This window comes from Muntiacus reevesi, chromosome 19 (genome assembly GCF_963930625.1).
Source record: "Muntiacus reevesi chromosome 19, mMunRee1.1, whole genome shotgun sequence".
Classification (NCBI taxonomy): Eukaryota; Metazoa; Chordata; class Mammalia; order Artiodactyla; family Cervidae; genus Muntiacus; species Muntiacus reevesi.
Window position 1 is genome coordinate 21636273 of NC_089267.1, and position 13994 is coordinate 21650266.

Sequence of the window (13994 nt, forward strand, 5' to 3'; positions counted from 1 at the left end):
CACCTCCCAGAATATTGGAAATAAAAGCAAAAATAAACAAATGGGACCTAATGAAACTTAAAAGCTTTTGCACAGCAAAGGAAACTATAAGCAAGGTGAAAAGACAGCCTTCAGAATGGGAGAAAATAATAGCAAACGAAGCAACAAAGGATTAATCTCAAAAATATACAAGCAACTCCTGAAGCTCAATTCCAGAAAAATAAATGACCCAATCAAAAAATGGGCCAAAGAACTAAACAGACATTTCTCCAAAGAAGACATACAGATGGCTAACAAACACATGAAATGATGCTCAACATCACTCATTATCAGAGAAATGCAAATCAAAACCACAATGAGCTACCATTACACGCCAGTCAGGATGGCTGCTATCCAAAAGTCTACAAGCAATAAATGCTGGAGAGGGTGTGGAGAAAAGGGAACCCTCTTACACTGTTGGTGGGAATGCAAACTAGTACAGCCGCTATGGAGGACAGTGTGGAGATTTCTTAAAAAACTGGAAATAGAACTGCCATATGACCCAGCAATCCCACTTCTGGGCATACACACTGAGGAAACCACATCTGAAAGAGACACGTGCACCCCAATGTTCATCGCAGCACTGTTTATAATAGCCAGGACATGGAAGCAACCTAGATGCCCATCAGCAGACGAATGGATAAGGAAGCTGTGGTACATATACACCATGGAATATTACTCAGCCTTTAAAAAGAATTCATTTGAATCAGTTCTAATGAGATGGATGAATCTGGAGCCCATTATACAGAGTGAAGTAAGCCAGAAAGATAAACACCAATACAGTATACTAATGCATATATATGGAATTTAGAAAGATGGTAACAATAACCCTATATGCAAAACAGAAAAAGAGATACAGATGTACAGAACAGACTTTTGGACTCTGTGGGAGAAGGCGAGGGTAGGATGCTTTGAAAGAATAGTATCGAAACATGTATATTATCAAGGGTGAAACAGATCACCAGCCCAGGCTGGATGCATGAGACAAGTGCTTGGAGCTGGTGCACTGGGAAGACCCAGAGGGATGGGATGGGGAGGCAGGCGGGAGGGGGGATTGGGATGGGAAACACATGTAAATCCATGGCTGATCCATGTCAGTGTATGGCAAAAACCACTACAATATTGTAAAGTAATTAGCCTCCAACTAATAAAAATAAACAGAAAAAAAAAAGAATATAAGTGCTTGGTCTAAAATCTGTGACAAAAATTGTTTTGGGGTTGTTGACTTTCATTTCATCACCATGCCTTAAATTTCAAATCACCCCATCCTTTCTTCTGTGATTTCTCTCATTACTATTTTTTAATAAACTTTCTATTTTAGCATAATTTTGCATTTACAAAAAAGTTACAAAGATAGTACACACAGTTCTCATATATACCTCACCCAGCTTTCCCTAATGTTAACAGCTTATTTAACTAGGGAAGATTTGCCAAAACTACTATTTTTATCTGGATCTCCCCAGTTTTTCTACTAATGTCCCCTTTTTCTGTTTCAGAATCTGATTCATGACAACACATTGCACTTATTTCTATTTATTGAAACAAATTTTTTTTTAAAATTTTTGACTGCACCACATGGCATGTGGATCTTAGTTCCCCAACCAGGGATCAAACCTGTGCTCCCTGCATTGGAAGGCAAAGTTTTAACCACTGGACTGCCAGGGAAGTCTCCAACACATTGCATTGAATTATCATGTTGCTCTCATCTCCTCTGTTCTGGGGCAGTCTTATGATTTTCAGGACCTTGAGATTTCTGAAGAGTAACGCCAAGTCACCTCGGTCATGTCCAACTCTGTGCAACCCTATGGACTGTAGCCTGCCAGGCTCCTCTGTCCATGGGATTCTCCAGGATTCTCCACTAGAGTGGGTTGCCGTGCCCTCCTCCAAGAGATCTTCCCAATCCAGAGATCGAACCTGTGTCTCTTACCTCTACCTGCATGGCAGGCGAGTTCTTCACCATTAGCACCAGTACCGGTTGGGTATTTTATAGAATACCCTTCATTTGAGTTTGTCTGATATTTTCTCGAGATCAGACTGGGGCTATGGGTTTGGGGGAAGTCTACCCCTGAGGTAAAGCACTCTTCTTATCACACCACACCAGAGAGGACCCTCTATCAATATGACTTAACCCTGGGGATGTCAACCTCCATCATTGGGATAAGGTGGCATCTGCTAGGCTCCTCCACTAGAAAAGCTCCTATTTCTGCCTTTGCACACTTTGTTGTTTGGAAATGAGTCAGGAAGTCTAGGCCACACTCAAGAGGAGAGAAGCTAAGCTCCACTCTGGCATTATTTTTACACTTAGAACATCCTTACAATTAAGAAGCCCCTTATATTTGCTACTATTTTTGTTTTATTTTTTTCTTGTACAAATATAGACATCCGAGACTTTAGCCTGATTTACCTCTATTCTAATCTAAACTGGGAAGAGTCTAAGGGGAGAAGAAATGTGGCAAGATGATGAGGACATTTCAAAATAACTTATCCTGAAAAAAAAAGAGAAAACAAACATGTTCCCGGTCTTCCTAACGCTCTTGAATACTGTGAAAGCTTAAAGCACCCTGAAAACTTGCTCACTTCTGGTCCAATCAGCTGGACCATTCACCCGCTAAGGATCAACTATATTTGATCACAGATCTGTTTATGCCACTTACACATGTTATTTTACTTACATAATTTAATCAAACATGTACACCAAGGGACTATGAGTTGCTATTCCTCCAAAAACTATACATTTCAGAGTAAAGGAGAATCAGTTTTTAAAAAACAACATCACTGGTGAAATGTGGGAAACATAACTATAAAAAACTGGGGTGAGGGAAGAAAAGTAAAAACCGAGAATTCTGCAATCAGACTGCTTCAGTGTTTAGCTTCTCATTCCACTTTAAAGAACTTAAACTGGAAACTCTGGATAATGGATTTAGGATAGCATAAGTGAAAAAAGCTAGAAGAGTTCACAGCAGCAGACTCACATTCAACATGATGATATTAGTTTCATAATAAAAGACGAGTTAAGTTAAAGTACATTTGCATGTGTTAAATGAAAATATTTAAGATGCAAATGCATTATTTTTTAATGATTCCCTTGTGTGAATTCTTTTTCTTTGATTTTCCCAATCAATTCTGAGTCTCATAAAAGGGCAATCATAACATGGAGGAGGGCAGACATTTAATTTATAATTCCAGAAGACAGAAGTAGGAACAAGAAAAGCTGATTTTAGTTTAAGAGAAGCAAGAACATTCCCTTTCAAATTAAGCAATACTTCAGCACTAGCATCATTCAAATTGCTGAAGCTGTTAAGGAGATTAAAAAGCAATTCTTTCAACACATACTTTCTAAAAGCCTACTAGGAATCAGGTATTCTGCTGACACAAAATATTAGCAGCAATACATACAGTCCCATTGTCAAGGTATTCACATTCTAGTAGGAAATAATATCTAGAAAGGAATAACAGAACCAGGATATAATAAGTGCTCATAACAGAGTTGTAGTTCTAAATTCTCAGGAGTTGAAGGGGGAAAGGTAGGGGATGGCTCAGATCCCTTTGAAAACCTGATGAAAGCTTTCACCTCTTTCTTCAAACGTACATTCCCACCTGCACATAAAATGTGTATATTACTTTAGGGGATCTGTGCATTTGCAAAACGAATCAATGAACTCAGGGAAATATGTACCAAATGTTAGGGGAGTAGAGTATACACAGGCTTCGGAGAAGAAGTAAAATCTGAGCTGACCTTTGAAGGTTGAATAGGAGTTCTCTCCACAATGAAAGGAAGTAAGCAAGCAGGCAACAGGCATAGGAAACAATATGAAGACAGGTACCATGCATGTTTAACTTGCCACTGTAGTCCGAGCACCAGGCACAGTAGCTGACTCATTGTGTAAGCTCTTACTTGTCAAAGTAAGAGGCTGGTGCAAACATATTAATAGCATATGTTGATAACTATAACATGTGAGGCAGTGTAATATCTGACAAGGATGTCATGATTTGGACTTCTCTGACTGCGGTCTTTGTAGGGAACCCCAGAAACTATGCCAAAGAACTGTTATAAGGTGCGACTTCCCTGGGGGCTCAGTGGCTAAGACTCTGCATTCCCAAGGCAGGGAGCCCAGGTTCAATTCCTGGTCGGGGAACTAGATCCTGCATGCCACAACTAAGACCTGGGACAGCCAAAGAAAAATAAATCAAAAAAATTAGAAACAACAGTTCTAATGAGATGGATAAAACTGGAGCCCATTATACAGAGGGAAGTAAGCCAGAAAGATAAACACCAATACAGTATACTAATGCATATATATGGAATTTAGAAAGATGGTAACGATAACCCTATAGCAAGACAGAAAAAGAGATACAGATGTATAGAACAGACTTTTGGACTCTATGGGAGAAGGCGAGGGTGGCATGATCTGAGAGAACAGCATTAAAACATGTATAATATCAAATGTGAAACAGATCGCCAGCCCAGGTTGGATGCATGAGACAAGTGCTCAGGGCTGGTGCACTGGGAGGACCCAGAGGGATGGGACGGGGAGGGAGGTGGGAGGGGGGATCGGGATGGGGAACACACGTAAATCCATGGCTGATTCATGTCAAAGTATGGCAAAAACCACTACAATATTGTAAAGTAATTAGCCTCCAACTAATAAAAATAAATGGAAAAAAATTAGAAACAACAGAAAAGAATCGTCGTAAGATCTGTTTGAATCCTGAGATCCCTGCTTAGGGTATGAGGCTTCTTCTCAGGATAGCTCCCGCACCGGCTGATATAAATCTTATACTTCATACCTGGAACCGTGTCATAGGGGGAGACAGGGTCCCCAGAGGGTACTTGACTTGCCATTTGCTTGAACTGCTGCAGACAACTGCCCTGTCTGCAGACAAGAAACATGGTCCATGGTAGTGCTGTGAGCCCACAAGCTCAGCTGAACTTCAGAAAACCTCAGGTAGGCACCACTCTCACCTTATTGTATGTGATGCCATTACAACTTCGTGAGATAAGAATTTCCATTTCCTTGTTATAAAGAAGGAAAGGGAGGCTCAAAAATGTTAACTAATCTGTACAAGTTCACAGAGTCAAAGATGATAAATGAAGGCCGGATCTTAGCCCAGGGCTTCCAGGCACCAATCCCAAGGACAGAGGAGCCCGGCGGGCTACAGTCCATGGGGTCGCAAAGAGTTGTACACGATTGAGCAACTAACACTTTCACTTTTTTTCCAGGCACCAAACTCTTTCCCTTGGAATATACTTCCTCTCCTGGTCACACATGTCAGTAAAGGGGACAGGGAAGGTGGGATGGTACAGACCACATGCGGTGTGACACAACAGTCTAAGAGGTAGGGACCTGGTTCTCCAGACAGTTGGGCAGCATCACAGAATTTAAGGTGGGGAAATGACAGGTCAGATTTGAATTGTAACAAAGATGAGGAGAAGACAAACAAAGGTGCCCGCTTAGAATAACAGGGTGGGGCTGGACAAGCTCCTAGATCTTCTCTGTCGCTAAGATTCTCTGTCCCCAAGATTCTCTGTCCCCAGACATTCTACACATAGTGCCGATAAACAAGATCCTCAGGACAGTGTTCAAGGCAGCGATGTCCAAACCTCATACGTAATCAGAAATCAAACTGTACTGAGGTTTACAGAGATCTGGGGGACTTCACGCACATTCACCCAAAACAAGATATTTCAAACTTAACTTGACCCAGAATCACAGTGAATAAAAGCTCTACGTATCCCATAGCTATCTATGTAAGACATCGAGCAAGAAAACACCCAATTCACAAGTCATGGCAAAGATAAAAGTGTTTTTACAGCAGGAGGAAATTTTCTGATGTTTGGAAAAAACAGAAATCCTTTAAGAACAAAAGATATATTTAAATCACAGCTCTCCTGAAAGTATATCTACCAAAAACCCTGAAACTTTGATAGGATTTACTTCCCAAGAGAACTTTCAGAAGAAAATGGATATCGTATTTTTCTCAAGGTAGTTTTTAGGTAAAAACCTGCTGAAGCTCAGAAAAAGAGTGAAGTAAGTTCTTAAAACTTTCTCTCAGTTTAAGATTCTATGATGAACAGCAACACATAACTATAATTAATTAAAATATGCTAGTTATATTAAAATATATACATTACCATATGTAAAACAGATAGCTAGTGGGAAATTACTGCATAACACAGGGAGCTCAACCCAGTGCTCTGTGATGACCTAGAGGGGCGGGATCGGGGGAGTGAGCGGTGGGAGGAAGGTTCAAGAGGAGGGGACATATGTATACTTATGGTTCCTTCACAATGTTGTATGGTAGAAACCAATGCAACATTATAAAGCAATTTTCCTCCAATTAAAAATAAAAATAAATGTGCTAGTTATTTTTAATGCATCTTAAGTATAAGCTTTTGGGGAAAAGAACTTAAAATGCACAATTTTAATAAATGTTATTGACTGATGGTGCTTATTTAAAACTTAAAGAAGAAAATGAAATGCCTTAGCTTTAAAAGTGACCATTAATCACTGATAATAACAATGGTAATAATACAGAGCTTTCACACTGGATTAGAACCAAGTGGACAATAAAAATTTTAAGGAAGCCATCAAGTATCTAAAGCTCAAAACATAGCTGCTGGAATTTAGATAAATTTAGCTGGCATTATTTAACTGATGACCTACAAATACTATGAAACTAGCTTTGCATTTTATTATCATTATGTACATACTTAATGTATTATCAGTCCTGAATATTCATTGGAAGGACTGGTGCTGAAGCTGAAACTCCAGTACTTCGGCCATTTGATTCGAAGAACTGACTCTGGAAAAGATTTTGATGCTGGGAAAGATTAAGGCAGGAGGAGAAGAGAAGGACAGAGGATGAGATGGTTGGATGGCAACACCGACTCGATAGACATGAGTTGAGTAAGCTCCAGGAGTTGGTGATGGACAGGGAAGCCTGGCGTGCTGCAGTCCATGGGGTCACAAAGAATCGGACATGACTGAGCGACTGAACTGAACCAATAAAATTCAGTGTGTGCCTGTACTCTCTTTTCACTTCTTTGTTCTCTTTCATAGAAACGTGATAATTCATAGCAGTAGTTATTTTCAGACTGCAATAATAGCTGGTCTGTCAAGGTGACCAATCAACTAGGTGCATATTCTGACATCTCTTATGTTGCAGTAAGTCTATTCTGCTTGTTACCTGCTAGAGTTTCAATGCCCTCAGAGCTGCTGGGCTGACACCCAGCTCTGCTGGTGCAGATAGAACAGGGAGGGCCTTCCCAGAGACCTCAGGAGACCTCGAAAATGACTGAAAAGCAGGCTTATGTTTCAATGTCTACTTAGCCAACCAATATAACTCAAGTCTGACATGCATTTATTTCTAAAAAACATACCAAATTCCAAACACAAAGATTATTTAGCTGGTTCTGAGGCTAATCACAATGAAGCAAATATTATTATTGTTGTTGCCTGGTATTAGGAATTTCCACTCTCAACAAGAGCATAATCAAAAATTGTGTATGTTCAGGTCATTTTTACAAAACAACTCTGCTGAACTGATAAGAATGCAAATTGGAGAATTTCACTGTAAAGATACAAGACATTCTTTGTTTGTAAATAACCAAAACAAACAGCTAGGAATGTGTGATTCTGAATGAAGGAAAAAAAGACGGCTATAATTAGCAGATTTTGTGCATCCTGGTGCTAATAAGTATTAAAAGTCATTAATGACTCTTAATAGGTTAAACAGTCTTCTGCACCTATAATTTGCTTGATGAAAATCTTTTTCATTAAAAAAAAAAAAAGAACAAGCATTAGGTTTGTACTAGCCAGACAGTCATCATTCACAGAAATCAAGGTGCGATTTTTTTGAAGTTCACTAATCACAGAATTTTCACGCTGGCAGGACTCTTCCCTGTCTATCTACCTGAACCTCCCAATGTTACAGATGAGGAAACTAAGAATCAAAGTGACTTGTTCCCAGATAGAAAGATTAGCCAGCAAGCAGACCTTAACTTGGCTATAGTGCTCCTAACACGAGACCTCCTGCCAAGATAAACCACCATGTTCCAAGATGCCTTTCTGAAAAGGATGCCAACAATGAGTTGATTGTGATTACAAGCCTGCTTTGAAACACCTTTGGCTTTACTTTCTACTTAACAAGCACAGCTGTCCTTACCACCTGCATAGAACAGGTAACTGAGGGGGAAATGAGAAGACCACAGGGCTTAATGCAATCGGTCGGCATGACGTCCTTGTGCAGACACAGGAGGAAGCGTGGTTTTCCATCAAAGAGCGGCTGCATATGACTGAGATGGAAGCAAAGCTTTCGGTCTCCTACTAAGGATCTCTCCACGTTGCTCAAGAGGGTCCATGTGTCAGACCCACAGTTGTGACACACGAAGGCGTCCAGGGAAGCCTTGCTGAAGTAAGCAAGGCCGAGTCACATCCACTGCGGATCTTCTCACAAAGAAAAGGGGACAGAGGGGGTCATTTCCCTGGCATGCCTAAAAAATTTGGAGTCCTGAGTCAAAAAGGTTTGAAACACTGTACTAGGTAATTCGATGCTTTGCTGATAAGGCTGATTATGGAAAAGGGGGTAGAACGAGTCTATAAAGACAAAAAGAGCTTGTCAAGTGTTCATTGAAGTTTATCTTACAGCCTTAAAAACTCTTCACAAGTTAGGAAAAGAGGCCATGTTACAGCGACATGAGTTGAGGTGAGGTGACGTGGACAAGGTTCCCCAGCCTCTGAGGGCAGAGCTGGAGTTCAAACGCAGGTCCCGTCCTCTCCACCCGCTTCTCAGCCCACAGCTTCCCAAGGTCAGGCTCAGGGACAGTGAGTGTGGTCCGTCAGCGTCAGCCTCTCGGCCCTCGCAGTTCTCAGTTCCACGGTCTCAAGGTCGTGAACGGGACTGACACAAGATGGAAGACGCGGTATCAGCCGACAAGGAACGAACCTAGTCCTTTAGACGAACTTAAGTCCTTTAAGACGGTCAGCCAGGAAGCACTAATCCTCTCGGGAACCTGCTCCTCGGCAACTCCCAGGCCTCTCACTGTCGTAGAGCACACACGTGCCAGAGACTGTGAGTGACGGTTAAACCGAAGCCGGAAAAAGGCTGAGAGGAGGAAAACTTTCCTGGCTAAACACCACGGTAACCTGGAATCCTCCGGACCTTCCAGGGTCAAGCGGGCGTGTCCCCGACACACGCTCCGCAGCCACCTCGGCTGTGGGAAATCTGAGCGAGGACGTCTCCCTCCTCTGCAGATTCAGAGCAAGCCCCTGGCTTCCCCAAGATCGCCACTCGGGCTGTGCTCTGCTCAGGACCCTGTGCTTACACTAGCATGACCTGCCCTGATCTTATCTACCCAGGAATCAGAGAGCAAGTGAGAGAGACTGATGGAAGGCCAGGATAAGCACCCTGACATTCATTTCATTCAAACCGGTAAGAATTTCCAGAGAACGCACTGAGCCTGCTGCTGTGGGTGGTGATGATGCAGATGGTGGTGAGGGAAAGAATCACAGCAGTAGCTGTCACATCCTGAAAGCCTCCCAGTTAAACTCACTCGATCCTCCCCAAAACCCTAAGGAGGTAACTCTTACTGTTATCTAGATTTTTGTAACAATAAGACCAAAAAAAAAAAAAGAAGGCAGAGTGGTCAAGTAACTTCTCCAGGATCACAGCTAGTAAATGCTGGGCACAAACCCAGATGGTCTGGCTTCCAGGTCTCTGCTACACCACACTGTACTCTCAACAGGAGTGGGGAGGGGTGTGAGTAAGACTGTCCCCACACCCAAAGCCTACAGTTTAATTGGGAGGACAATAGATAAACCTCCAATGGGCACACAGACCAACCTAGGGTCCAGGGGAGGCTCCAGGCAAGAGATGCTTGGTCTGCTGAGTCTCAGTTCGCTTCAGTTGCTCAGTTGTGTCTGACTCTTTGTGACCCCACGGACTGCAACACGCCAGGGCTCCCTGTCCATCACCAACCCCTGGAGTTTACTCAAACTCATGTCCATTGAGTCGGTGATGCCATCCAACCATCTCATCCTCTGTTGTCCCCTTCTCCTCCCGCCCTCAATCTTTCCCAGCATCAGGGTCTTTTCAAGAGTCAGTTCTTCCCATCAGGTGGCCAAAGTATTGGAGTTTAAGCTTCAGCATCAGTCCTTCCAATGAATATTCAGTCTGATGAATATGCTGAGTCTAGAGAGAAGCTAAGCAGAGGGAGATGGGGACACAGGGCATGTTCCCAGAGAGGAGGTATAAGTTTCATTAAGGACTGCCTGTGAAAAGACTGGGGCTGCAAGCCCATCACCAGGGCTGTCATGCACGTATGTAAATAACGGTGTGTGGTTCTGGGGGTGAGGGAGGAAGTGGGTAGGGGAAGGAGACTGAAACAGGAGGTGCGGCGGTGCAGAGGATGCAGCTCCTCCAGCATCCAGCGTGCTGAGGGCTGGCGGAGTCTGTCCTGGAAGAAATGGGAGGCTTGGGGAGGGTCTGAATGGGGACTCAGGGGACTAGACCTGATCAGAGGCGGGTGAGCCCAGAGTCAGGCTGAGCAGATAAGGAGCGGGCAGGAAGTGCTCTTTGGTGAGAGGACAGTGGCCTCGACTAAGAGGTGGAGGAAGTGGAGGGGTATGGAGAACGAAGCAGCATCAGTACCCAGGGACTGGCCACCTGCCGGGAAAACAGGGAGAGAGAGGACTGGTGTCTTCCCTCCACCAAGACCCCAAATTCCAGAGCAGGAGTGGGTCTCAGGTATGGGTAGGCATCCACTGCCATCTAAGTTTCTAAGGAAACACTAACAAAGAACTCTGAATTCTTCCTTTATAGTTCTGTTAACAGCAATAAGGGTTGCTCTGTCTTTCTAGCCTATGAGTGACTAGAAAATTCAGGGAGAATGGTTTATGCCCAGGCAATAAGGAGGCCGACAGGAGGAGGAGAAGATGGAAAAATAATTAAAAGAGACATCGAGAGAATCCAAAGAGTACAGCAAAGGGCCCTCCCCAACACAATGGGGAAATCGGTGCACACCATGAGAACAGGCTACAAGATTAACCTAAGCAGCAAGAAAAGGTTAATTTGTGCTCTATACGCTGTTTTAATAATCAGGGAAATAGGAAACGGATTTTAGAAAGGCACTAATAGAAATAGCTCAAGTAAAAAAAAAAAAATCGTGCTGCGAAAGCTTCTGTTATTTAGAAAACGCACTTCATGGGGAAAAGTTCATTCACCAGGATGACGCCTACAATGTGTGATAGCTGTTGTGTCTGATTTCAGAGGAGAGGGGCTGGTCTACACCGGCTCCTGCACCCAAGACAAGCTTCCCTCCCTCAAAGCCAGCAACCGGTTTTCCCCCTTTGTCAGCTGGAGGAGACCGAGCTGCCCCGTGATTGCTGGAGTCTGGGGGCTGCTCTGGTTCAAAAAGTGACATTGAGCTGGCTCTCATCTGAAGGCCACAGACTGCCCTCTTAGCAGTTCCTTCAAAAATCCTGATGGAAAAAGAGAACAGTCACTGCGAGGTGCAGAATGAGTCAGTGCTAAACGTGCTCCTTACCTGTCCCTTATGACGACTTCACCACAGGACTGGCAATAAAAGGTGCAATATTCTTGGGCTTGTGAGCTTTGATTAAACACTGAAATCAGTTCTAGAGGAAATCAAGGAAACAGCACGTCTTAAGAGGTTTGGGGTAAATATATTGACATACTTAAAGAGTTTAATAGCCGCAATAAATTATCACCAATAAACACTGTTTATGATCTACCCAGAAGTACACATTTAATTAGTATTATCTGATGATTCAACACCAAGCAAATATTGGGAATGTTTTTGAAAAAACACCAGATTCTGCTACATGTTTCACAGCTAGGAATTGCCCTAAAAACTGTGTATATAACATCACCAAGCTATCTCCCTCATTCTAGAAATACCAACACTAAAGAAGTGAAAGAAGGAGCTATTTCTTCCACACAGCTTCTCCTTCCTCAGCTTTCTTCTGTTAGACTTAGGGACAGTTTTTCATCACTGAGACTGCTGGTAAACAGAGTTCTTAAATTTAATTCGATTTAAACAAAGCTGATGTCCGGTCTGGATCATATCAGTCTGTACAAACAATATCAATCTTGAAATTGGTCTTTATTGGGCAGGTCTCTGGGAATGAAATAGCTCCTAAGAACAGTTCCATCTTACAAGAGCAAAACTCAATTTCTGATTAAAGCTGTGGGAAAACAAATATTTCCCATAGTATATGAAAGAGCAATGTAAGACAGAAGGTTCCCTTAGTTTCTGTTATTTCATTCACAAAGAAAAGAAACTTTCATTTCCAAAAAAAACTCCAAAGAACAAAAAACCCAATCCACAAAAATATCTATTAAAAAAGTCTGGGGCGTCCCTGGAAGTCCAATGGTTAGGAATCCCCCTGCCAACGCAGGGGACAGGGGTTCAATCCCTGATCTGGGAAGATGCCACATGCCACGGGGCAACTGAGCTCGTGTGCCTAGATTCCGTGCCCTGCAATACCGCAATGAGAAGCCCACACACCACAACTAGAGAGTACACCCAGCTCGCTGCAACTAGAGAAAGTCTGCATGCAGCAACGAAGACTCCCGCACAGCCAAAAATAAATAAAATAAAAAATAAATTAAAAAAAATCAGATTAAAACAAAAAGTCTGAAGAAAGGAGGTTATATCCATTAGAATCAAGGCATTTGAATTTTATGTTACTTTGTATCTTAAGATCTTTTTAAAAACATCTATGCTAGAAAGTTTAAGCCTTGAGAGTTAAAAATTCTTCTATTTAATTTCTAAGACTGCCCTGTAGCACTAAGGTGAAGCTAACAGTATCCTTTAACTCTGAGCAGAAAATGAGACACCCCAGATCGTCTTTTCAGGACGGATAAACGAGTTTTCAACGCCACACTGCCCTCTGCTGCTCACCCATCAGGATGCAGGCTCGGGGTCAAGTCAGAACCTTCTGATACCGGGGCATCCCGGGAAGCACCGCGGCCTGGGGATGAATCCGACGCTGACGCTACCTCAAACTTTACTGCAGCCAGTTCCAGGTCAAGGGTCACGTCTGAACTACGTGTTCAGAACAGAGTAACAATATGTCTACTGTAGTCCTTAAAAGAGCATTCTTATAGTTGAAAAGTTTACTTTGCAAAAATTTCGAAACATAAGATTGAATGCTAAAACTGCTTGCTTCCTACCACAGATTTCAATTTACATTTACAATAGTATGCACCTATCTGATATTGTGTACCTATCTGATTTTTATTCGTTCAGCAAAGGTTTATTCACCACCTATTATGTGGAAAGTACTAAAGCAATTAAGCACTGAGGAATCCATTTTGCATACCCCTTCATGCACTGCAGAACAGGACTTTGAGTGTTTTTCCTTTTCAGATGGTTAAGCAAAATATGTGTTAAAAATGTAAAGAAACTGGAGACCCAAACAATATGCAAACCAACACACAGTAGTCAATTCATTGTGCCTGAAGTTAAAACCAAACAATAACGTTTGCTTATTTAAATTAAAAAAAAAAATAGTTCAAGTTTTGCTATTTGTCTAATAACTGTTACAGAATATGCATAGGCAACAAGCTAATTCTATCTCTGGAAGGCTTCCATGCCTCCTCTGTATGGGAACTAAAATCATGGTCCCAGAAAACCAGCAGTAGATTTGAAAACACTCCACTGTGGCTTTTACGCCTGCCTGTCCCCAGTTTCCAGATGTGACCCTGATTCCTGCAGCGGTTACTGTTCCTCATCGCTAAAGAAAGGTGAGGATGTCACAGGAGTCAGACTCCCAAGGCCTCTTTCCTGAAATCACCCTCTCCCGCCCACCATTAGGTACTCTCAGAGCGTCTGTTAGTCTACGTCCCATCTCAAAGGCCATCCTTCCTTCCATGGTTATTCCAACAGTCATTCTCAGGTTTATCCTATGCCACCTCAGCTCCAGGACATTTCTTTCCTATAACCAACCCTG

General features: G+C 42.5%; 1 protein-coding gene across 5 annotated transcripts in view; it reads right to left on the minus strand.

Annotated features, from left to right (window-relative positions):
* The window catches only part of UBE3D (ubiquitin protein ligase E3D), a 155058-nt gene that overhangs the window by 129860 nt on the left and 11204 nt on the right, over nucleotides 1–13994 (minus strand). For 4 of the 5 annotated variants that reach the window (XM_065911424.1, XM_065911425.1, XM_065911422.1 and 1 more), the window contains exon 3: nucleotides 11564–11654. The exons of the other annotated variant lie outside the window; for it this stretch is intronic. In XM_065911424.1, coding sequence (XP_065767496.1) covers nucleotides 11564–11654 — 91 coding nt within the window. The remainder of the gene's footprint in view (nucleotides 1–11563; nucleotides 11655–13994) is intronic. 5 annotated transcript variants of the gene reach the window in all.